General features: G+C 51.9%; 3 protein-coding genes across 4 annotated transcripts in view; 1 reads left to right on the top strand and 2 right to left on the bottom strand.

Annotated features, from left to right (window-relative positions):
* The first annotated feature begins 184 nt into the window (after positions 1 to 184).
* Positions 185 to 15,495, top strand: Adcy4 (adenylate cyclase 4). Of its 2 annotated transcripts, none has more exons than XM_019207846.2 (25): positions 185 to 666; positions 1,589 to 1,786; positions 1,879 to 2,040; positions 2,648 to 2,797; positions 3,170 to 3,318; positions 3,395 to 3,506; positions 4,210 to 4,337; positions 4,481 to 4,639; positions 4,900 to 5,032; positions 5,217 to 5,390; positions 8,390 to 8,433; positions 8,566 to 8,652; positions 8,844 to 8,913; positions 9,201 to 9,298; positions 9,898 to 9,982; positions 10,089 to 10,226; positions 10,817 to 10,927; positions 11,182 to 11,366; positions 11,537 to 11,621; positions 12,001 to 12,159; positions 13,569 to 13,715; positions 14,017 to 14,124; positions 14,238 to 14,352; positions 14,686 to 14,810; positions 14,891 to 15,495. In XM_019207846.2, the coding sequence occupies exons 1-25, from the start codon at positions 616 to 618 to the stop codon at positions 15,041 to 15,043; spliced, it is 3,126 nt and encodes a 1,041-aa protein (XP_019063391.1). In that variant the 5' UTR covers positions 185 to 615; the 3' UTR covers positions 15,044 to 15,495. The 2 variants fall into 2 exon arrangements, with proteins under 2 accessions (XP_019063391.1, XP_033620989.1); XM_033765098.1 differs by having other exon boundaries at positions 580 to 1,435; positions 1,541 to 1,786.
* Positions 15,496 to 16,714: 1,219 nt separating this feature from the next.
* Positions 16,715 to 18,792, bottom strand: Ltb4r (leukotriene B4 receptor). Its single transcript, XM_010626957.3, has 2 exons — positions 18,647 to 18,792; positions 16,715 to 17,861 (listed from the first exon to the last, which is right to left on the bottom strand). The coding sequence occupies exon 2, from the start codon at positions 17,850 to 17,852 to the stop codon at positions 16,806 to 16,808; it is 1,047 nt and encodes a 348-aa protein (XP_010625259.1). The 5' UTR covers positions 17,853 to 17,861; positions 18,647 to 18,792; the 3' UTR covers positions 16,715 to 16,805.
* Positions 18,793 to 21,537: 2,745 nt separating this feature from the next.
* The window catches only part of Ltb4r2 (leukotriene B4 receptor 2), a 4,173-nt gene continuing 3,101 nt past the window's right edge, over positions 21,538 to 22,609 (bottom strand). The window contains 1 exon segment of the mRNA XM_033765097.1: positions 21,538 to 22,609. This exon segment is cut by the window's right edge and continues 48 nt beyond it. Within this exon segment, the coding sequence (XP_033620988.1) occupies positions 21,971 to 22,609 (639 nt within the window). The 3' untranslated portion in view covers positions 21,538 to 21,970.

The following is a 22,609-nucleotide window of genomic DNA, read 5'->3' as shown; positions in this document are numbered from 1 at the left end:
AGCGCGAGGACCTCTTCTACGAGACCTACTACAGCCTGAGCCAGCAGTACCCGCTGCTGCTCCTGCTGCTCGCCATCGTGCTCTGCGCGCTCCTGGCGTTGCTCGCCTTGGCCTGGGCGAGTGGCAGGGTGAGCGGGGCGAGGGGTGCGGGAGGTGGGGGTCACTTCCCCGGGGTCATTTTCGGGTCGGGGTTTGGAGGTTTTCCTTCCCATGTTTTCTTTTCTGGGAGCCAGAGAAGCGCATAGAACCTTGCTCTGAATTATAGGGACCCTGAGCAGTCACTGCCCTCCGGGCCTTGCTCTCTAGGTCTGCACAGAGAGGTAGCTGGGTTCTGGATGCTTCTCATTTCCCTCTGGGTTCTAACAGACCTCAGGGATTTCTGTGTCCACCGGTTCTAGGACACTAAATCCAACACCAGATTTTCCAGTTTCCCAGAGGGGAAATTCTACTCAAGCCCCTGTGGGGATTCATTTCCTTGTCTTTTCTCCCTCTTTCGCAAAGTGGGGCAGTTGTACCCCCGAGACTCCCAGAAGGCCCCTTCATTCGACCTTCAAGGAGACCCCAAATCAACCCATTTTCAGGCTGTCCCTGGGGAGGAAGAAGGTCTTCAATTTCATGTCTGAAAATGTCCTGCTCCTTGTTTTCGTTTCACTTCCTGGAGGCAAGGTGGGAAAGTCAAATGGGTGTGGCCAGCCTTTGCTGATCCACCCAAAGTCCGGAAAGAGGTGGGAACAAAAGGCGGGAACAGCCGGGTGACTGGGCCGAGCAGAGGCAGGTGGAGAAAAGCTAGCGTTGATGGCTAGGACGGTGCGAGGGAGGAGCGCCCCCTGCTGCTCAAGCGCTGCTTCGCGCCGTCCCCGAAGCCTCGAGCTATCCCCGCCTCCCACCGCTGCGAGGTTTGTCCAGAGGAAAATACCCTGATCTGGAGACATTCTTTCCTTAGTGTTGTCTTGTGAGCTACAGTCGTTCGCTTCCTTCCGGATACCAGTCAGGTGCTACAATTCCAGTTTGACAGATAAAACAGGCGTGGAAAGGCCATGGATTTCAGAATTGCCGATAGGAGATCCAAACTGGCTAGTCTATAACTGTCCCAGATTCCACGGCAGCATGTTGAACCATATTTCACCGCCGACTCTGTTGATAAAAACAAAAGAATATCAGCAATTTCTAAAGACTGAACTTAGAGCCTTGTCATTGTACGTACATCCCCAGCCTTATATATATACTGGGGATCAAATCCAAGGATGCTGTACCCCTGAACCATATTTCCCAAGCTATTTATTTATTTTTGAGACAGGTGTTGCTACATTAACCAGGTGGTACTGAAACTTGCAATCCAACCTGATTCAGCCTCCCGGAGTGTTGGGATTACAGGTGTGCACCACTGCCTGGCTGGCAGTTTCCTGTGGTGCAACTTAATATGCGTGGCAAACAGGTGCTGTGCTTCCTTTTTTTATTTGGGTTTGAAACGCTTTTCAGAAATGTGCAGGGAGCTGCTCACTCTTCCTCTATCTAATTGGTTTCTCCTCATCTTGATTAGGTGCCCAAAGCTTCCCATCCATTTACCCCACACACCCTTGCCCTGCAGGAGCTGACCTCAGACCCAGGCTTCCTTACCATGGTATTAAGTGCTTTGGGTGGCTTCTTGCTGCTGCTGGGCCTAGCTTCCCGTGAGCAGCGACTGCAGCGCTGGACACGACCTCTGTCCGGCCTCGTGTGGGCTGCACTGCTGGCTCTAGGCCAGGGCTTCCTGTTCACTGGGGGTGTCGTGAGCGCCTGGGACCAGGTAAGATGGATGGCAGGTAGGGAATGGGGGAACCAGCACCCAAACCATGTGCTGTGTACTGTGGGCCTTCAGCTTCCTGCACCCTACTGCAGGTGTCCTTTTTCCTCTTCATCATCTTCACCGTGTATGCCATGCTGCCCCTGGCCATGTGGGAGGCTGCCGCCGCAGGCCTTACCTCTTCCCTCTCCCACTTGCTGGTCCTCGGGCTGTACCTTGGGCCACAGCCAGACTCCCAACCTGCACTGCTGCCACAGGTAAGCGTGCAAGTAACACAAGCAGTGCCCTGGGCTGGCTCTGCTGCAGGTCCTCTCTGAGCATTTACTGAGCTATAGGACTAAAGTTGTGTGCAACGGTGGGTGCAGGTCCACACACAGACCTGGATAATAGCCTCTTGTCCCAGGTACATCAGGGCAGTGCCACACCTACTGATACCAGAGGAGGGTTCTGGGCCCACAAGGAAGAGAGTCATAGTTCATCCAGGGATAAAGGGTGTAGAGGCAGAAGCAGATAATGGAAACTTCAGAGAATGAAAATCAGAATTTGAGTAGTTTTGTGTAGCTACAGTGGAGGCAGAGGATGATAGTGAAGTGGTTTTCCAGACAGAGCAAAGGGACATACAAATTGTAAAGATTTCTAATCTAAGAAGCCATGTTGGTCCAGCAGCTAAAACTCTAGGGCAGAGAGCACTGGGAGGAGAGACACTCTGGGAACTTCACAGTGTGGCACCGCTTGCCCTAAGATGTTTGGATTCCTGACTAGAGCCAGGCCCTCCAGAGCACATTTTGAAAAACAACTTCACCTACAGCCCTGGACACCCTGACCTCCCCTGCCTGCTCCCTCTGAAACTGGTCCTCCCCACAGTTGGCAGCAAACGCAGTGCTCTTCCTGTGTGGGAATGTGGTGGGGGCATACCACAAGGCGCTGATGGAGCGTGCGCTGCGGGCCACCTTCCGGGAGGCACTCAGCTCCCTGCACTCTCGGCGGAGACTGGACACAGAGAAGAAGCACCAGGTCAGCTGGGCCCAGGAGGCAAGGTGGACCCATGCTCAGAGAGAATTGTTTAAGTTACACACAGGCTCTTTTGCAAGCTCAGTGACTTTGGACAAGTTACTTGACCTTCTATGGTATTTCCTCCTTTGTATAAAATGTGGTTATTGCCCAACTTAGAAGGTTGTTGCTAGGCTCAAAGAAAGTCAAGACATTATATTGAGTAAAGAGCTCTAATTCAGGTGCTGGTACTGAGAGTTAAATCCCTAAAGGTGATCAGGGTAGGATGGGGTGCTGGGGCCTGAGGGGAGCACACTGGGGGGAGCACCATGTGGGCTCCTGGATGGTTGGAGGGCTGAGTAGGAGAGGGTTGGTGCTCATAGTGACCTTCCCCAGGAACACCTTCTCTTGTCCATCCTTCCTGCCTACCTGGCCCGAGAGATGAAAGCAGAGATCATGGCACGGCTGCAGGCTGGACAGGGGTCACAGCCAGAGAACACCAATAACTTCCACAGCCTCTATGTGAAGAGACACCAAGGAGTCAGGTACGAGGAAGGGTGAGCCAAGTGGTGCGCTGTGGACTGAGAGCCTGGCCCCACTGACGAAGTCTTTCCTGCACAGTGTATTGTATGCTGACATCGTGGGCTTCACGCGGCTGGCCAGTGAGTGCTCCCCTAAAGAGCTGGTGCTCATGCTCAATGAGCTCTTTGGCAAGTTCGACCAGATCGCCAAGGTCAGAGGGGGCCTCTCTCCCCAACTAGGGACCCTCAAACACCCCATCCTGGAGAGCCCCTTCCAAGGAAAGCTCCTGTCTGCTAAGACCCTAGTCCCACCTCAGAGCCCATGCAGGCTCCCAGACACACAGTAGAAGTGGGAAACTCCTCACACATTCCCAGTCATGAGCTGCGCACTTGCTTCTCAAACCTGGAGAGACCTCTCAACATCACTGACATCCCAACTATAGTGCTCCTCAATGTGCTCCTGCACAGGTGTCTCTGGGCACTGCATCCAAATCTAGAGAATACTCAGGTGCGCCAACCTGGAGACTATCTTCCAAGAGAAATTCTGCTTCTGCAAATATAGCTCAGCACCTCCTCAAACCCCAGGGGTACAACCCATTTTGGGATTCCCCCTCCAGATCCCTCAGTCCTGAGACTACTTCCACATAACCAAGTCCATGCACAACATACATGTGCCATGGGGAGACCCACGGATGCCTCAGCCCTTTGGAGGGCTGTCTCTTCTGAGAAAGCCATCTGCAGGGGACACCTCAGTCACCCCATACCAAGCTGAGGGAGTCCCTAGATCTGACCTAGACACTCCCAACCTTGGAAGTTCTTCAGGATTACCACTCTCGCTCCCCACTTTTCCCAACTCCCTCCTACCCCTCTGGCTTCTAACCAGGTTCCTCTACACACCCACACACACACTCCCAGGAGCACGAATGCATGCGGATCAAAATCCTGGGGGACTGTTACTACTGCGTCTCCGGGCTGCCACTCTCACTGCCAGACCACGCCATCAACTGCGTGCGCATGGGGCTGGACATGTGCCGGGCCATCAGGTCAGCTTGTGGGTGTGTGGGCAGGGGCAGTACAGACGGATGGATGTGGGAAAGGACAGGCAGGTGATGGCATCCTGCTTGAGAGGAGGAGGCGTGTCTCATGGACAAGGCTTAAGGCAAGACTCAAATTGTCCTGTGCTCAGGAAACTGCGGGCAGCCACTGGTGTGGACATCAACATGCGTGTGGGCGTGCACTCTGGCAGTGTGCTCTGTGGAGTCATCGGGCTGCAGAAGTGGCAGTATGATGTCTGGTCCCATGATGTCACACTGGCCAACCACATGGAGGCGAGCGGTGTGCCAGGGTGAGACCCAGGGCCCCAGGCAGCCACCTCAAGAGCCAACCAGGCCTCCTACCTGCTACCACCCTTTTCGTAGTTCCTTAAAATTAGTACAACCCTGTGTGGGGCCCAGAGAGATTCTAGGGTGCAAGGAGAGGAGCTGGGAGGCACCCCTTGTAACAGATCTTTTCTTGAAATCACACCTCCAGGAGTGTCCTTGGAGAAACCTGAAGGGTTTGGAGGACCTCCTTGCTGATCAGCCTCCCACTGTTCCCTCTTTCCAGCCGGGTGCACATCACAGGGGCTACCCTGGCCCTGCTGGCAGGGGCCTATGCTGTGGAGGATGCAGCCACGGAACACCGAGACCCATACCTTCGGGAGCTAGGAGAGCCTACATACCTGGTCATTGATCCTCGGGTAAAAGCCCACCCTGGACCAGACCTACACAAACCACCCATGTCAACAGGCCTGATCGCTTCTCCTATGCTAGAGATTGACTTCCTGGGTCCTAGTGGGCAGGAAGGAGGCACAAGCCTCTAAGGGATGTGGGGGGAAAGGGAAAGCATCTGTGATCTTTACTATCAGACTCCATATGCCCCAGGCTGAGGAAGAGGATGAGAAGGGCACCACAGGAGGGTTACTGTTCTCTCTGGAGGGACACAAGATGCGCCCATCACTGCTGATGACCCGCTACTTGGAGTCCTGGGGTGCAGCCAAGCCTTTTGCCCACCTGAGCCACATAGACAGCCCTGTGTCCACCTCCACTCCTCTCCCAGTAAGTGTACCTCTGTTATGAGCCTCAGCATTAAGGGTAAATCCACCCTCATTGTCCTCAGGCTCCACTCTTGGCTTCCCATACAACTCACCAGTGAGTCACTTGATTTGTGACAACCCAAGTCAAGTTTGGCCTCCTCCTTGCCCTTCCTTCCAGGGAAAGAGCAAAGTTCATTGCTCTCTGCACTCACCTCAGAGAAGACGCAGGATCTCCATAGATACTGTGTCCACTGTCCCTCATTCTCCCCTTTCCTGACACCCCAAGAATAGACTCCATTTCCTCCTGATTCTGATTTCAGCCCTGCATACCCACCCCACCAGGAAATGTCTCTATTTAACTCATTCCTGTAACTGCATGCTTTCCCTCAATTCTTATTAGAATTGGGAAGGTAGGAAAAGAAGGAAAGGTGGTTGTTGCCCTTACTCCTCAGCATTTATACATGGATACAGCGAGGTACAAGTGAAAATCACACATGACCTTGAAAAAGGAAGTCACCATTAGCAGATGGGGTAAAGAAAGGGGAGGCTGCCTCTGGTCTGGATGACTTTAGGGCAGCTCCAGTTACTGTCCAGTCCTATGTGTAGCACTGTGAGGTACACAGTGACCCACTAGCTGGTGGGGATCCTGGATCTCTGCCACAACCAGGCTCTTGGAGTTGATACTCAATGATGAGCTACCAGCACTCCCTCCCTTAAGAGCCTGGGTCATGTTCCTCAAGGCATGCACAGGGTTAAGGTCCTGTCCCAGGGGCCAGTTGTCCCCCATCTTACCCAGCCTTCCTGAAATCTGTTCAACAATCCCAACCACCTTTCTCCAGGTCTTCCCAGAGTCTCATTTACTGGAAGACCACCACCAGGACTGATGGGACATCTCAAAGTACCCTTTGTTCCACACCCCTCCTCTCCCATCTAGCAGGAAAGAAAGCAAAGTACTTTTTAAGAAGAACTGTCTTCTGAAATGACCTTTGTTAAAGCCACCTCTTGGTCCTGAACTCAAGTAACTGAAGTGAAGAGGGAAGAATGGGTGAGGGTGGTAAGGGCTCTTTGCTAGATCTTCACATCTGGAAGATGATTTTAGACTATAACCATAGGCCTGTGGGTGCATTTTTTGGTAAAGTACTTGGGCCTGTTGTGCACAAAGTCCATACTCTATTGCACAGCATCTAAGCTTTATAGCTGTCAGGGGTGACCATGTACCATAAAATCTAGAGGTAGCGAGTTAGACAACATTTAAGTATCTTTTTCTTGTAATTGTTAGAAAAGGTGCATCTTGGACTTGGAAGTGTTATAATACCTCTAGCAGAGATCAGCCAAGAGTGAGGTGACACTGGCAGCAATGGTGCAGGGAAGGACTGAATTTTAAGTATCAGCAGGGGAAAGGGGGAGGTCAGGGGGTTACACTGACAGGAGGGAGAGGAAGGAAGAATCCAAGGCCCTGCTGACTGTTGCAGGATGAGCCCCCCAGGGCAGGGGTGCTAGAGCCCAGAGTCTACAAGCACTGTGAGGTGACCTTGGGAGAAATTCCTGTGGTAGGAATGCCTACCAGAGCCCATGCCAGACCTCCTGCCACTCTCCACTGGTGTGTAGGCCTGGACCTATCAAGCTGGAGGAGCTGAACAGGTATCTCCTGAAGTAGGACCTCAACAGCCCAGGAATTCTACTTCTAGACCCCTAAAGTTCTGGGGACTCAATAAATGAAATCCTGAGAGTCACCATCGACTTACTCTTAAATGGTGCAGAATTTTGGAGTAGGGGACAGTGTTGTACTGTTGGGTACCATTCATCTATCCATTCCCTCCACTCTTTTTCTTTTCCAGTGCTAGGGATCAAATCTAGGGCCTCGTGCATGCTAGACAAGTGCTCTACCCTTGAACTATATCCCCAGCATCCCTTCACATTTTTTGAGAGTCTACTTTATGGCAAACACTAGACTAATTTTTGAGAAAGCAGAAATGAATAAAATGTTTTTCCCTGCCTTCAACTCATAGGCAGTGAGGGAATGGTAGGTGGTTTGAAAAAAAAAAGTTCCTGGGTATGGATGCATAGATGGGCCTCATACTATTATTCCCTTGCAATATCTCCTCCCATACACTAGGTTCTGGTTTGGGGATGATGTGACCTCATGTAAACCAAAAGGAGCAGGGAAAAATGGTCAGCACACTTCTGGTCCATAGAACTTCACCTTCTAGCAGAAGTTGCTTTGCCTGTTCATTTCTGCCTGGGCTGTGCATTCCTATGTGGCGAAGAGAATGACTAATCAGATTGATCTTCCTTTCTTTTTCCCTTTCTTCTCTTTTCCTTCTTGTCCACCCCGCCACCTCTCAGCTCAGCTTAGCTGACCTCATTAAAGGTCAGAGGGAAGTCAGAATATTCTGCACTGTCACTCCAATTTAAACTTTTGGGCATCCAAAGGTGCTTTGAAAGTCCTTGTCCTTGGAATGTGTGCAACCTTGAGAGTTTGCTTGGAGGTTGTAGTAAAGGAGCAGAGCTATTTCTTGACAAAGGAAATGATCCTCATCCACTGGTGAAGGCTGTCCTCTTTCACTAAGCCTACAGCTTCAGGAGGGACAAACAGAACAGTGAGGAAGGAAGGAGGCACCTGCCCAGGCAGCCAGATCAGCTGGAATCAGCGCTGGCAACCAGTGGGGTGACAGATGTCATAGCCAGATCGCCCCCACATCCAACTCTTGCAACCTTCAGGGAAGAGGAGACAGGGCATACAGAAGCATATAGAAGATAAAGGGATCCTACTTAAGTGATGGAAGCAGTGAAGAAATAAAAGGTAGAAGACCCTGGGAATCTACATAGGAGGAAATGGGGCTTGAATCTCCCCTTCGAGGTCAGGTAGGGTTTGGTGGGGAAGAGAGAGAAGTCATCAAGAGCAGAAGGAAAAAACAGGTCAAATGGCCATGGCCAAGAACACATGCAGACCGTACTGTGCAGTTCACAGCTGCCTCGCTGTGAGGCGACACTAACCTCCTCTGTGTGCTCTCCCGACAGGAGAAGGCCCTGGCCTCCTTCAGCCCCCAGTGGAGCCTGGACCGGTAAGGAGATATGAGCAATTCTGACAGTGGAGCTGCCTGGGTGACCTGTCTCCGTCCTTCCTGGGGGGCTGGTCTGCCCACCCAGAAGCTTTGAGGGTCTCCCTGGTGACAAGCTTGGTGTTCACCATGCAGGAGCCGGACCCCCCGGGGACTAGATGATGAGCTGGACACTGGGGATGCCAAGTTCTTCCAGGTCATCGAACAGCTCAACTCTCAGAAGTATGGAAAGCAAAGAGGTCTAGGAGGGGAGGAGGCCCTCAGGCGTCACATGGTGGGGGAGGGGTGACGCTCCCCCAAGGGCTGGGAGGGAAATGAAAGGCTATTCTAGAAGGAAGACCCCCCCCCCGTCCCTCCTCCTGTCCTACCCCACCTGGTCCTCTCTGGCATTACCACACCCTACCTTTCACCAGACAGTGGAAGCAGTCGAAGGACTTCAACTTACTGACACTGTACTTCAGAGAGAAGGAGATGGAGAAACAGGTGGGCTGGAAGGAGGACACAAAAGGATTTCCCAGCTTTAGTTCCTAGGCCTTGGAGAGGGATCAGGCCTTGTGTGTCCTTCCCCTCCCCTAGTCTGCTCAATTTTTGACCCTGGAGCAAGGGGCTTGGGCCTCTCTCAGACAGAAAAGTCATTCTGTACATTGAGCTAGTGGTGGTGGGCAGGGAAAACTCCTTGGAGAAGTGGTAGAGGCTTGTGGAACTGTGAAGGGTGGGGCATGGGGCTGAGCACAGGCCCTGTCTCTACCTACTCCTTCCTTCCCTTCTAGTATCGGTTCTCTTCACTCCCCGCCTTCAAATACTATACAGCCTGCGCCTTCTTGGTTTTTCTGTCCAACTTCATCATCCAAATGCTGGTGACAAACAGGTAAGGTTGCACCAGTCAAAGGGAGTCCTGGCTCTCCTCCACAGACCGCCTTGCCCTTCTTGACCCCTGACCCACACTGTCTTCCTTTGCCCATCCCCTAGCTTTAGGCACTTGCCCACAAAGGAAACATGTTCTAGAGAATTGGTGATAAGCACAGCCTTCATTTCATTACTGCTGTGCACTTTCACACACCTGTCTCTTTTGGTGCTACAACAGCCCCATGGAGGAGCTTGTGTTCCCACTCAGAAGCCCAAATGAGTTTAGAAAAGGTCTTTATTCCTGTCTCTTCTATTAAGGTCTTTTTTTCAAAACTCAGCTGAGTTAAAGAGCTTTAGCCAGAGATCAGGCTGGTGCAGCAGCAGCCTTAGCCATTCTTGTGAGCCTTCAATGTTGTCCCATTGATCCACCCAAACACTTCCTTGGACCTTTCACTCTCCAAAACTATCAAAATATAATGCATTTGATCAGCCTGGACCCCATCAGCAGCTAGTCTGGGTCCCCTGGACCACTCCGCCTGGCAGCCCCCACCCAGAAGGCATAGTACCCTCACAGCACACCCTGTTCTGGCTCTTCAAAGCCTCCTCCTCATCTTTCCACAGGCCCCCAGCTCTGGCCTTTACTTACAGCATCACCTTCCTCCTCTTCCTTCTCCTTCTCTTCGTCTGCTTCTCAGAGCACCTGACGGTAAGGTGGGCTGGGAGGTAGAAGTGGTCAGCTGGAGCTCGGGCTACAACCTGGGCTGAGGAAGGCGCCTCAGCTCACGGCCAAGACACCTGTGCTTCCTCCACAGTGGTGTGTCCAGAAAGGCCCCAAGATGCTGCACTGGCTGCCTGCACTGTCTGGCCTAGTGGCCACACAGCCTGGACTGCGAGTAGCCCTGGGCACTGCTACCATCCTCCTCGTCTTCACCATGGCCATTGCCAGCCTGGTGAGAGCAAAGGGACTCCTATCCATCCCAGCACAGCACTGGATCTGTGAGGGACTAAGAAGGGATCCCTGAATCTGGAAGGGCAACTAGATTAAGGCCAAGGGAGGCTGGGAATGTTGTACAAATAGAAAGAAAAAAGTCTCCCACAGCCTATCACCTGCACATAATCATTGTCAAAAATGTTGTGATGGATGGCCTTCCCATCTCTTTCCTATGTGGGCAGATATTTACTACTTAGCTCCCTTGGCTGATTTTAACAGAATGTGTAATCATTCCTAGAATTTTATCCTTGAGGAGCACCTAGAATCATCCCCAGCCGAGCTCCAGAAGAGAAGCTAAGGCCCAGAGAGGTTAAGTGGCTGACAAGATCTGGTAGAGTAGATCCGGGGCAGCCTGGTGCTTGTGGAACCATCTCAGTCCTTCTACAGTGAAGACACGAGCTGAGGCTCCCTCACCAACCAGAACTAGCAGAATCCACCCCTTTGTAGGAGCCTGGCCCTAACTCATCCCTAGATCAACTGAAACCCAGCTGAAGCCACCATGGTGTCAAGGAGCTGCCTTCCCTCTCAGCCTCTCGTCTTCTTCTGCAGTTCTTCTTACCAGCATCAACAGACTGCCCTTACCAGGGCCCCAGTGTGTCCTCCATGGATTTCAACCTGTCCTGGGAGCTGCCTGGGTCACTGCCTCTCATCAGTGTCGCGGTAGGGATGCGTTAAAGCCCCGGACCTCCTTCCCCAGACCCTTCCTCAGTACCTACCCCAAGTTCAAAAACATTCCATCCTGTGGACTGGGGAACACATAAATCACATCCAACATGTATGTGTTTGTGTGGATGATGGCCCCTGTTCCCAGACAAGCTGGGGGCCCTGGGAGGGACAGGATGGGAGTTCATGGGTGTCTTCCCACCCCTGCCTGTGGGACATGCCCTCACCTGAGGCCTCGCCTGACCCCACAGTACTCCATGCACTGCTGTGTGCTGGGTTTCCTCTCCTGCTCCCTCTTTCTGCACATGAGCTTTGAGTTGAAGCTGGTGCTGCTCCTGCTGTGGCTGGCGGCCTCCTGCTCTGTCTTCCTGCACTCCCACGCCTGGCTGTCAGACTGCCTCATTTCCCGCCTCTATCCAGGTCCCTTGGATTCCAGGTGTGTATGGTCGCTGGACAGAAGTGTTCAGAGCTCCTTGCCTCACTGACCTGAACCACCCACAGGGCAGGGGAAGAAGGGAGGCAAGGGCTACATGTGCACTGGGTGCAGGGTGGAGGCCAGCAGGAAGGGAAAGAGCAAGGGACAACCCTGATCTGTGGCCCCTTCAGGCCAGGAGTGCTGAAGGAACCCAAGTTGATGGGTGCTATGTCCTTCTTCATCTTCTTCTTCACCCTCCTGGTCCTGGCTCGGCAGGTAAGCCACCCAGCTCAGCCCTGCAGGGCCTCCCTGTGAATGGCGGAGCTGGAGCCCCATATTGGTGACTTGGTCTCTCTCCTCACCAGGGTTGAACTCAAATGGTGTGCCCACGGGAAACTTCTAAGCAAGCCTTCCTGCTCCCTTTCTTGCTCCTTCTCTCTGCCCCTCCATCCTCCTACCCTCAAATCTGAGAAAGCCATGCTTACACAGAACTTTGCCACCAGTTCTGTACATCCTACTTTTTATCTAATTTGCTACTTTCCCGCCTCTGCAGGCTTCTCTCCAAGCTGGGTGTGGAGGGTACTCAGACATCCTGGAGTAGGAGTACACTCAGGAGTTGGGGCTTCCCTGCACTCTCTCTCCATGGCCCTCCCAGAATGAATATTACTGCCGCCTGGACTTCCTGTGGAAGAAGAAACTGAGGCAGGAGCGGGAGGAGACAGAGACAATGGAGAATCTGACCCGGCTGCTCTTGGAGAATGTGCTCCCTGCGCACGTGGCCCCACAGTTCATCGGCCAGAACCGGCGCAATGAGGTGACTCCTGATCCCTGGACCTTGAACCCCAGGTGCCACAGGGACTACATTTGTATGAAAGCCTCGGCCCTTAGCCCATCCTCACTGGACTCCACACCAGTGGGTCAGGCAGCCACTGAAGTCTTTGTCCCTGTCAGAGGCCTCCATTTTCACAAGATTTTGAACTCTGTCTTCAGTGGCATAGAATCTCCACATTGCAAGTTCCTATTTGGAAGAGTTTTTTTCTCCAACTCATACCTATTCTGTATCTTGCAGAAGCTTGGTCAGTGTTGATGGAGTTTTCTGCAAGCTACAGGCTACCAGCCAGGCATAGTGGCACACGCCTGTAGTCTCAGCACTCAGGAGGCTGAGGCAGGGGGACAACCGTGAGTTTGAGGCCAGCCTGGCTACATAATGAGTTCAAGGCCAGCCTGAACTACACAGTGAGACCCTGTCCCAAAGACACAAAAACAAACACAAACAAAACAAACAAAAGGGCTGGGGATGTAGCTCAATGTGGTGGCCCTGGGTCCAGTCCCCAGTACTGGCTACATTCAAGTGAACAGCCACATGCGACTAGTGGCTACAATATCCAGGACATTCTACAGAATGTTTCCATCCCTGCAGCAATTCCCATTGGATGATGCTACTCTAAAGCCTCAAAAATCTAGCTATCATCAGTCACCCACAAAGAGTCAACCACAGATAGTCACCCACATAGTTGCACCATCTTTTGTGCACCTACACTGCCTGGCCCTGTTTACTATGGAAATGCTTTTGTCTTATACTGGGGCGTTTTCAAAGAATGGGCTCAGGAGTTATTTCACAGCCTTAGGACCCTATTGTCTAGTGTCAGCTCTCAAGATCAGAAGTAGTTCTAGTTTCTTCTCTTATGGACACAGGGAATCTTGTAACTGATCCTATTTCTCTCTTCACATTGGCTGTTAGAAAGCTTACATCCAGAATCCAGGACTACCAAGGACTTAATGGCACCCATCGTATGAACACCCTAGATCTGATTCCATCTTTATCCTGGTGTCCTTATTTTCCCTTTGTCCCATATTTACTCCCTATTGTTGCTTTATTTTATAATCTAGATTATACCTTTATAAACTGACCTAACTGATACAACACTTTTCTGCAATGAGATAGGATATAAAACAATTCCCACTGGTATGATCCTGACTCTCGGAGTGAGTCCCTTCGTTTAGCTGTGAGGTGATCCTGATCCCAAATCTCTGTCCTTGGAGTCATAATAACACCAAATCTTAGATTCCTGAATCAAATCCCCGGGATAACCAGACCCTACCCCTCTCCCTCCTTTCCAATCCTTTTTGAACAAAGAAACTAGGATTGTGTATATTTGAAGAGGGCCTCTGAAATGTGGGACACTTGACATACGCCCTTTCCCCTGTCCCTCCCTCTCCCAGGACCTCTACCACCAGTCCTATGAGTGTGTTTGCGTGCTCTTTGCCTCAGTCCCAGACTTTAAGGAGTTTTATTCTGAATCCAACATCAACCATGAGGGGTTAGAGTGTCTGCGGCTGCTCAATGAGATAATTGCTGATTTTGATGAGGTGACAACTCCAAGGGCACCCCAGATCCTATGTCCTGGCCTCTAGAACTTCCCACCAGTCCCTCTTTCCACTTTGCTGTCCTGTCCATGAAGCCATTCCTATCCACCACCCCAGCATTCCCTGTCCTTCTCTGACGCCCAGCTCTATACTCTCTAACAACACTGCCCACTGCCAACTCTCTCCTTCCTACTACCAGCGTCAACCCTGCAGCCTTGTCCTTTAGCCTCCAAAGTCCTTGGGCTGAGCTTCTGGGAGAGGGAAAGGGAAGAGAGACCAGGGACAAAGCCTCCTTTCTGTACAGCTGCTATCCAAGCCCAAGTTCAGTGGAGTAGAGAAGATCAAAACTATTGGCAGTACCTACATGGCAGCCACAGGTTTAAATGCCACCTCTGGACAAGACGCACAACAGGTACAACACCTTCCTTACCTACCATATCTCTCTGGGCTCTCACTGGTTTGCTCATAAGTAGGACTTATTCTTGTGTCCTTGTTGGCCCCTCCTGATGGGTGGGCCCTTACCAGGATGTTGAGCGGAGCTGCAGCCACCTTGGCACCATGGTGGAATTTGCAGTGGCCCTGGGGTCTAAGCTGGATGTCATTAACAAGCACTCATTCAACAACTTCCGCCTGCGTGTGGGTGAGCACTCCCCCCCACACCCCGCCAGTGTCTTGCTGGGGCAGTGTTAACTCTGTGTTTTCCCATGGTCTCCCTACTCCAAGATTTTGTACGCTGCTTCCCAAATTATCCCTGGATCCCCTTTCCAGACTCACTCAGTTGGTTGAGTCACAAAACCGCTGGGCCAAGAGCTCATTCCTTCCCTTCCTTAAGCCACATTCCTCCAACCCAGAGATCCTTCTTCTCCTTTAAGGCTCCTTTGACCCTTCTCCCAAGTTCCTTTAGCTTCCTCTTCCCCACTTCCTCTTGAAAGTTCCTCTTGTAAGGGCTTCTCTTCATCACATCCTTTGTCAGGGTTGAATCATGGACCAGTAGTGGCCGGAGTGATCGGGGCCCAGAAGCCACAATATGATATCTGGGGCAACACAGTGAATGTGGCCAGTCGCATGGAGAGCACAGGAGTCCTTGGCAAGATCCAAGTGAGAGAGCTACATTGGCAGCAGGGGAGGGGATAAGGACAGGATCATCTCCACACTCCCTTACAACCTTCCAATTGCAGGTAACTGAGGAGACAGCCCAGGCCCTGCAGTCCTTGGGCTATACATGCTATAGTCGGGGTGTCATCAAGGTCAAAGGCAAAGGACAGCTCTGCACCTACTTCTTGAACACAGACTTGACAAGAACTGGACCTCCTTCAGCCACCCTAGGCTGAGTCCCCCATCCCACACAAAGTCCTCTGGGATGTCTGGAGCCAACTGATGTCAGAAGCTGCTGATGTAGGTGGGAATCACCACCTCCTGGCCCCTCAATAGGATGGTTTCTTCCCATGTCAAACTGAGTGTGGATGTGCATGCACGTGTGTGTGTGTGTGTGTGTGTGTGTGTGTGTTGCGAGTGATTCTTTTCACAAGCTTAGAGGAGGGCTGCCTGAGCCTCCCTGCCTACCTCCTAACTTGATTCCAGTATGATGCATACCTTAGAATCCTACAGAATTTTAGCCATGTAACTCAAAACAAGGAGGTGTCCTTCCTGTCCCCTATCCACAAATACTAGAAGAAATCTCCAGAAATATCATTTGACCTTATTCAAACACTAAATAAGCACCTGTTATGTGCTTACCATGGAGAATGAGTGAGTATCCTTGGAAATAAACTATTATATTTCTCCCAGCTTCTATTGCAGTTTTCATATAGGCCCACTAGGCTTTCTAGTAAAGACTTGTAGACAACTTGGGGGCTTTCTTGTTCTCAGGTCCATCAGAGAGCCTGCCTTGCTCCTGAGCCTCTTGTGCAGATGGTGACACAGGATATGGGTCTTGAAACATTGATCTCCATTCTCGCCTGCTCATACTTTAGGGTCCATGGGCAATATTTTGATACGCTAGATTTGTTGTAAATCTTACAAGTGGACTTTTGGTTCTGCTTTCCTAGTTTCTGTTTTTGTTTTTCTTTTTGATTGTCTATGGAAAAGATCCAAACAGTCCTTTACTGCCGCTGCTGCTGCCATCTTCCTAAGCTGTCAGAACAAAGTTGGACCAAGGTTCTCTGAGACAAGACACACCTAAGAATGAATGGCTCATCCCTCTCACTTTCAGGATTTGTTTCCTGGGGGGGGGGTTGCCCTGGCCACAAAGGGCCCTCAGCCCCAGCCTATGCCAGGGTGTGTAGTGAGAGTTGGCAGATGTTCATGTGCACAGTTCTAGGAGGTAAGATCTGATGACCTGGGTCTTCTGTGAGACCTCTGTGGAGATGGAGAAAGGAAAAGAAAGGAAATCCCCTAGACCAGTGGTGGTGAACCTAGGGCACGTTGTCACAGTGGGCTGTTTGTGTCACTGAAAGCTCTAAAAGGTTCATGACCTCTGCCCTAGAGCATTTGCTGCTGAGGCAATGAAAATCAGGGGCAGGAAGCTGGAGTCATCTAAAGGATACTTATTGCGGGCATAAGGAAGGACAATTCACAGTAGTGCTAACTTCTCAGAAGATCTCCTGGGACACGAGTCTAGACTGATGAGCCCACAATATGGTCTTCCTTGACAACTAGAGATGCCTATAGGAGCCCCTAGACTTTTGTCAGGTGGAATCTACAGAGAGCACCTACCTCCAAATCTCCTGGGGTGGGGGTGGGGGTCTCTTCCTACCTTTGTGATTCTTTGGAAATTGTACATCATGGTAAACTGAAGTCTGTCCCTCTCAACCCCACAAGGCCAAGGCCAATGCCACACAACACACAGACCCACTCAGAATTGACCAATTTTACACTTTTAATTGAAATGCTGCCTGAGGCAATCAGGCCTGAAAACATTCTCTCTCTCTCTCTCTCTCTCTCTCTCTCTCTCTCTCTGCCTCTCTCCCCTAACTGGCCCCACCCCTCTTCTTCCTCTCCACCCCGCCCCCCACACCTATAGTCCGGTACAGAATTGGGTCAAAAAGCGTGGGACATTCTTCTAGGAGGAAAGCGAGGGTCCTTCTACCAGTCCTAGTTCGATTCGCTTTGCTTGAGAGGGTCGAGGCTTTCAGCGGGGCCAGTCTCCGCAGGCACGGGGGCATTCTTCACAGTCCTGCCTAGGCTGCCCCCGCGACGGGTGCTGAGCCCTTCGGAGCCAGTGGCCTCCAGCATCTTGGCGACGAAGCCCAAGCCGGCCGAGCGCAGCAGACTGCCGCCGGCGCATGCGTACAACAGCGGGTTCACGCTGCTGCTCAGGAAGGCCAGCGCGATGCACACGTAGCGGGCGTTCTGCAGCTGCTGGCGGGACTGGGCTAGCGTCCCGGCCAGCGCGCGGCTCCCCTCGACCAGATTCACCACGTGGTAGGGCAGCCAGAAAACCGCAAAGGCCAGGATGATGAGCACCACTAGGCGGCCCGTGCGGCGGCTACGGTGGAAGCGCCGCGCCTGCAGCCGACGGCTGATGTCAGAGTAGCTGCCCACCACGACCAGGAAGGGCACCACGAATCCCGTGAAGGCCTCGAAGAACAGATGAAAGGCCCTGTGCTTTTCGCTGGGGTACTCTGCCTTGCAGAACACGGTCTCCTTGTACATTCTCACCACCGTGCGGAACACGAGGACTGGCGTGGCCAGCAGGAAGGATGCCACCCAGATGCCTGCCAGCAGCCAGCGGGCAGCCACCTTGGTGCGCATCTTCTGGGACAGAAAGGGACTGGCCACTGCCAGTGAACGGTCCAGACTCATGGCTGTGATGATCAGGACGCTGGCATACATGCTGACTCCACAGATATAGTGGCACAGGCGGCAGCCAGCCAGTTTAAAGCTCCATGTGCGCTGGGCCAGGAAGTACAGGAAAAAGGGCGCAGTGAGCAGTACGGCCAAGTCAGCCAGGGCCAGGTTCAGCACCATCAGGGCAGTGACTGATCGCTTCCGCATCCTTTTCAGGATGCTCCACACCACGAAGGTGTTGCCAGGAAGCCCCACAGCCAGCGACATGGACAATAGGATCATAGACAACAGAGGTATGAAGGTGTTACCTTGAGAGGTGGGGGCTGCAAGAGTTGTAGTGTTCGTGTTCATCACAAGGACCTGGAGAGTGAGGGTGGACACGTGTATGAGCCCGGGGCACGCCTACCCTCAATACTCTGGTCTGTCTCTGAGATCGGCAGCATAAGAGGCCCCTCCAAAACATATCACCCAACACTGCCCACTGACCTGTCTTAAGGCGAGCTGCGCCTGGTATGGTGGCACATGCCTATAATGCCAGCACTCTGGGAGGCAGAGGTGCAGGGAGGATCACAAGTTAATGTCCAGCCTAGGTAACTAACTTAGTGAGACTCTGTCTCAAAATAAGAAAAGCAAAAGTGTCAGGGATGTTGTTCAATTCCAAGACCTTGGTTCAATCGCCAGTAGGACTACAAAAATAGTTTCCTAACTGGGCCCTGGGGCCTCTTTCTGCCCACAGACCTAATTGCAAAATATATAGCAGCAGCAGCAGCAGCAGCAGCAGCAGCAGCAGCATTTCCAGACCTTTCCAGTCTCTTCCCTTAGGTAAGGGCCCTTAAATACAGAGTCAAACTGAGAGACTTTCCTCACAAAAAGTACACCCCATGAAAGGGTAGCTCCTCAGTCCCTGGCCCAGCCTTTAGTCCCTCAGTCCTGTTGACTTCTTCCAATCACCTACCCACTCTCCCCAGGGACACCAGGGTAGACCAAGAATAAAAGAGTTGGGAAAGTTGCTGGACAAGTTTTGAAGGCAAATCCTCCCAACTCGTTTTATGGTGGTCAGGTTTTCTTTGGAGATTCCTTGGCCCCTTCTTTCACAGCTCCACTCAGTCCCCCACCACCACCATCCCTACTCCTAGGGTACTTACATACAAGTTTTGCCAAATACTGGTTGGAAGCTGGTGCCAATCCCAGGGTCAAGACAAGGTAGCTGATCCCTAGATCTGTCCCAGTGCCAAGGGCTTGGCCCTGGGTCTGGGTGCTGTCAGCTAAGTCGGCCAGAGAGGAAGTACCATGAAGCAGGGGAGGGGGAAGGTGCATCTTCCTGAGGGTGGGGCTGAAACCCTAACCCTCCCTCCACTAGGAGGGGGATAGTCTTTCTATTCTAGACCACGCAGCCAGGAGGAGTAGGCTTCAGGGTGGGGCCTTGGAAGGAGCAATGAGAGGAAAGTGGGTGGGGTGAGGAGAGTGAGTTGGCGGGATGTGATCTCAAAATACAGGTCCAGACTGGAGAAATGAACAGAGGAATGATTTGTATTATAGGAGAAACAAGGGGGAAAAACTGGAGGGAGGAACAGGCTCAAAATGAGAGGCCAGAATATTGGTATCCAAAAATATTTCTCTTTATATGTCACATAAAAGTGTGTGCATATTATAGATCTTCAGATTAATGGGAAGTGTAAGTTGAAGCTGTGACTGGGTTCTGGGCCTGGGTATAGGGTAGATAACATCACGATTTAAAGAGCGCATGCCAGTAAACCAAAGGGGACAGCACCTTATTCTAGGCTTCAGTTCAAACCACTGCCAGGGTGGCAGGGGGTGGAGGGCATCTTCTAGCACCTCCCCTCCCTCTCTTCACTTAAAAAAATGATTCCACTCCAGATCAACCAGTTCTCCATCCCCTTTGGTAGAAGCCAGTGTCTAAGCAGCTGTGGTTTCACACAGAAGACCAATTTCTTCCCCTTCTCCTAACCAGTCACCCTGCACTTGCCCATGTGGCTACCCTAATGAGTTTGGATTTAGGCACTGAGTACTGAGCAAGGAGATAGGCATCCTTGTATTAGTTACTTTTCTCTTGTTGCTGAGAAAAAATAGTCAACAATTAAAGGGGAAGAGGTTTATCTAGCTAACAGTTCACAGAGGTTTCAGTCCATAGTCAGCTGGCTCCAAGACAGGGATGGCAAACAGACATCCCAGAGGAGAAACAACATGGCAAACACAAGGCAGCAAAGGCAACAAGAGTGCTGAACAGCATCTTTCCGCCCCTTTTATCTTATTAGGACTACTGGGATTAGGGCCGTGCCGAACCAATCCCTCACATGTAGTGGTTTAGTAATCTCACACCCTTAACCCCAGCATCACACATTCCAGATTCAACTTCCTCTGAAAAAGAAAGCCCCACCTCCCCCACATGAGCTTTTGCGGGGACAGCTAAACATAAACCATAACAATCCTACATCCCCACAGCCTTAGGTGGTCCAGTTCTACCTTTGACAGGCAAAGGAAATAGAGGCTGAGCTGAGCATGAGGAATAGAAGTGAGGGCACAGGGAAAGTGATGCCTCAAACTAAGAATCCAGGGATGTGGAAAGAAAAACAGCCCCAAAGTGTCACTCCTCTCCCTCCCTGAGTGGAAGGATGTCTTTTTTTTTTTTTTTTTCCTTGAAGTCCCCTGTGGAAGCTAAGAACTAAGAATGCCTTCCTTCGGTCTACCACAAGCCTTCCTGCTTCTCTTTCAACCTTGCCACTTCACAGGAAAGACGTAGGGTGTAATGGTGGCCGTTGAAGTTCTTTACATTTTCCAGCTGCCCCGCTTGCTCTGGGTTGAGAAAAACCAGAGCAGTGTTGACCCAGTAACTGTCAGGCAGAGGATATGATGAAAACAAATGGGCTGAAACCACAGCAAGAACTGAAGGCTGGTTGAGGAGGGACTTTCTGACCACACAGGGTGTGTAAACTGGGGAATATGTAACAGAGGAAGTTAGTGAACCTTTGCTGCGAGTACCAGGACAGGAAGAAACCTCTGTTTGGTGATAGAAGCTTCTAGCTCAGAGCTCCAGGGTCAACTTGAAGCCCCTTTAGAAACTGGGTGGTTTTGCCTCCTCCCTAGCTGCCCCATTTCATCTCCCTAAAGGGCCTTTCTTCCCCCATCAAGGAAGAGGCACTCTAAATTAGATACTCTCTGATGCCCTGTTTCAGAACCCCTCCAACCTCAGTTTTGGTGGCTCTGGCATGGCCCTGAACTCTAGATTTCCTTTGCTCTCTTCACCTCTGCCTGGAGGTTATAAACAGTTTAACAGTCACTAAAGCAGAGTCTGGGGTTATGGTCAGAATAGCCACCCAGGTGACCAACTATTTCATCTTACTGGAGGGCTGATGGCTGAAACAGGGTCTTGCAGTACTAAAGCTGAGAAAGTTCTGGGCTAACTGGGATGGGTTGGTTACATGTGTGCCGTGAATGCCCCCTGAAACCCTGAAATGACTCCCATAATGTACTCCTAAAATCAAATTGTCAAGATCCAGAATAGTTTTTAGACCTAGAAATAGATTTCAAAAGGTGGAGGGGCTAAGAAGTGTTGGAGAAGGGGTTAGGAATAGCGAGCAGTCTTAGGAGGTGGCAATACTCAGCGAAGTGAAGTGCACCTACCTGAGAAATTCTTTTTCCAAATATTCTGGCCATTCACCATGCTTCCTTCATTCCCAGCCCTCAAACTTCCCCTGGCTGAGCAAGGGCTGGCTCCTGGGCACCTTATTAAGTCTGCCCCAGGTGCGGTAGTCAGTTGGTCAGGTAAGTCATTGGCTCCCAGGACCCTACACCACTGTGCTTGTGTGCCTCTCTCCAACTATACCAACCACAAGACCGGCAGGGACGCTTCTTTTCAAACCCCATTGATTTACCTTCCCCTTTCGGACCAGTTTCTTTCCCCAGACCTCAAAGAATGGATATCACTCTTTTCTCCATCCAAACTCCCATCCATACCTTTCCTTCTTCTTTCTCCCTTTATTTCCAGAGTGGTTCTATGGATAAGCCTAGGGGAGCCAGGCCACCCAGACTAAAGAGGACAGGGCAGGATGCCACTGATGGCTGGCTTTGCTCTCCCACCCTGGAGTGGCCCAGCTGAGAAACAGGTGGCATCAGCACAAGTCAAACATGATGAACCACCAAAAGGAGAACACTTAAACCATTATCTAATGGCTTCCCAGTGTATTTCACAACAGCTACTGGCAACAGGTGAGTAATGCTGGCACATGGATGCATGCCCACCTCCAAGCACGGGATATTTTTAACATGCGCCATCCCCACCCTCGTAATCCCTCGGTTTGGAGGAATCTAGGCCGACCACAAGTGTGTAATAATCCTGCTCCGCCAAATCCAAACTGTATCAGAGGACTTCCCCAAAGGCCCTACCGTGGTGAATTCCATGGGCCATGGGAAGCTTTAGGGAAGAGGCAGGCCCCGTCCAGGGTTTAGTGTCAAGGATCCCATTCCTGACTACCCCTCTTCATCCCGCCCCCAGGGTCTCCATTGCCTCCAACCTGCCCCACTACTTTTAGCCGAGGAATAGTTCGGAGCTCCATGGTGCCTTCCCTAGAGCGGCTGCCCCCTCGAGCTTCCCAGGAACCCTCGAAGAGCCGCGTGAGGAAACGAGGACCAGCCCGAGGCAGCAGATCCCCAGCAGTGAAGACGTAGAGCACCGGGTTGACGCTGGAGCTGAAGAAGGCCAAGGCTGTGGTTCCAGCTCGTGCTGCCTGTCCGGCCCCACCCAGCCTCACCAAGGCCCCTTCGGGTGGAGCAAGCACGGCCACGGCTTGCAGCAGGTTGACTGCGTGGTAGGGGGCCCAGAGCAATCCAAAGGCTAGTACGATGGCGCTCACCAGCCGGCCCACCCGTACGCCGTGCCGCCGGGAGCTCCAGCGGGCACCCCACAGCCGCGCCAGAGTCACACTGTAGCAGACTAGCATCAGCCCAAAAGGAAGCACGAAGGCGGTCAGAGTCTCCAGGCCTAGGTGCACGGCAGCGTGGGCCGGCGACGGGTGGCACAGCTGGCACACGCGGTCGCCCCAGAGGTGGCGGTAGACAGCAGCCGGGATGGCGAGCAGCAGGGCAGCCAG

This window comes from Fukomys damarensis, unplaced genomic scaffold, assembly GCF_012274545.1.
Source record: "Fukomys damarensis isolate Sample0158 unplaced genomic scaffold, DMR_v1.0_HiC HiC_scaffold_17, whole genome shotgun sequence".
NCBI lineage: Eukaryota > Metazoa > Chordata > Mammalia > Rodentia > Bathyergidae > Fukomys > Fukomys damarensis.
Note: the sequence above shows the minus strand (reverse complement) of the source record. Positions and strands in the feature narration are given on the sequence as shown.

Bases quoted from the DNA above. Each gene is read 5' to 3' on its own strand.
- Adcy4 (XM_033765098.1), top strand. The intron at 3,319-3,394 runs GTACGAGGAAGG...TTTCCTGCACAG, and splicing joins AAGAGACACCAAGGAGTCAG to TGTATTGTATGCTGACATCG. The intron at 8,914-9,200 runs GTGGGCTGGAAG...CTTCCCTTCTAG, and splicing joins AGAAGGAGATGGAGAAACAG to TATCGGTTCTCTTCACTCCC.
- Ltb4r (XM_010626957.3), bottom strand. From the start codon at position 17,852: ATGAACACGAACACTACAACTCTTGCAGCCCCCACCTCTCAAGGTAAC.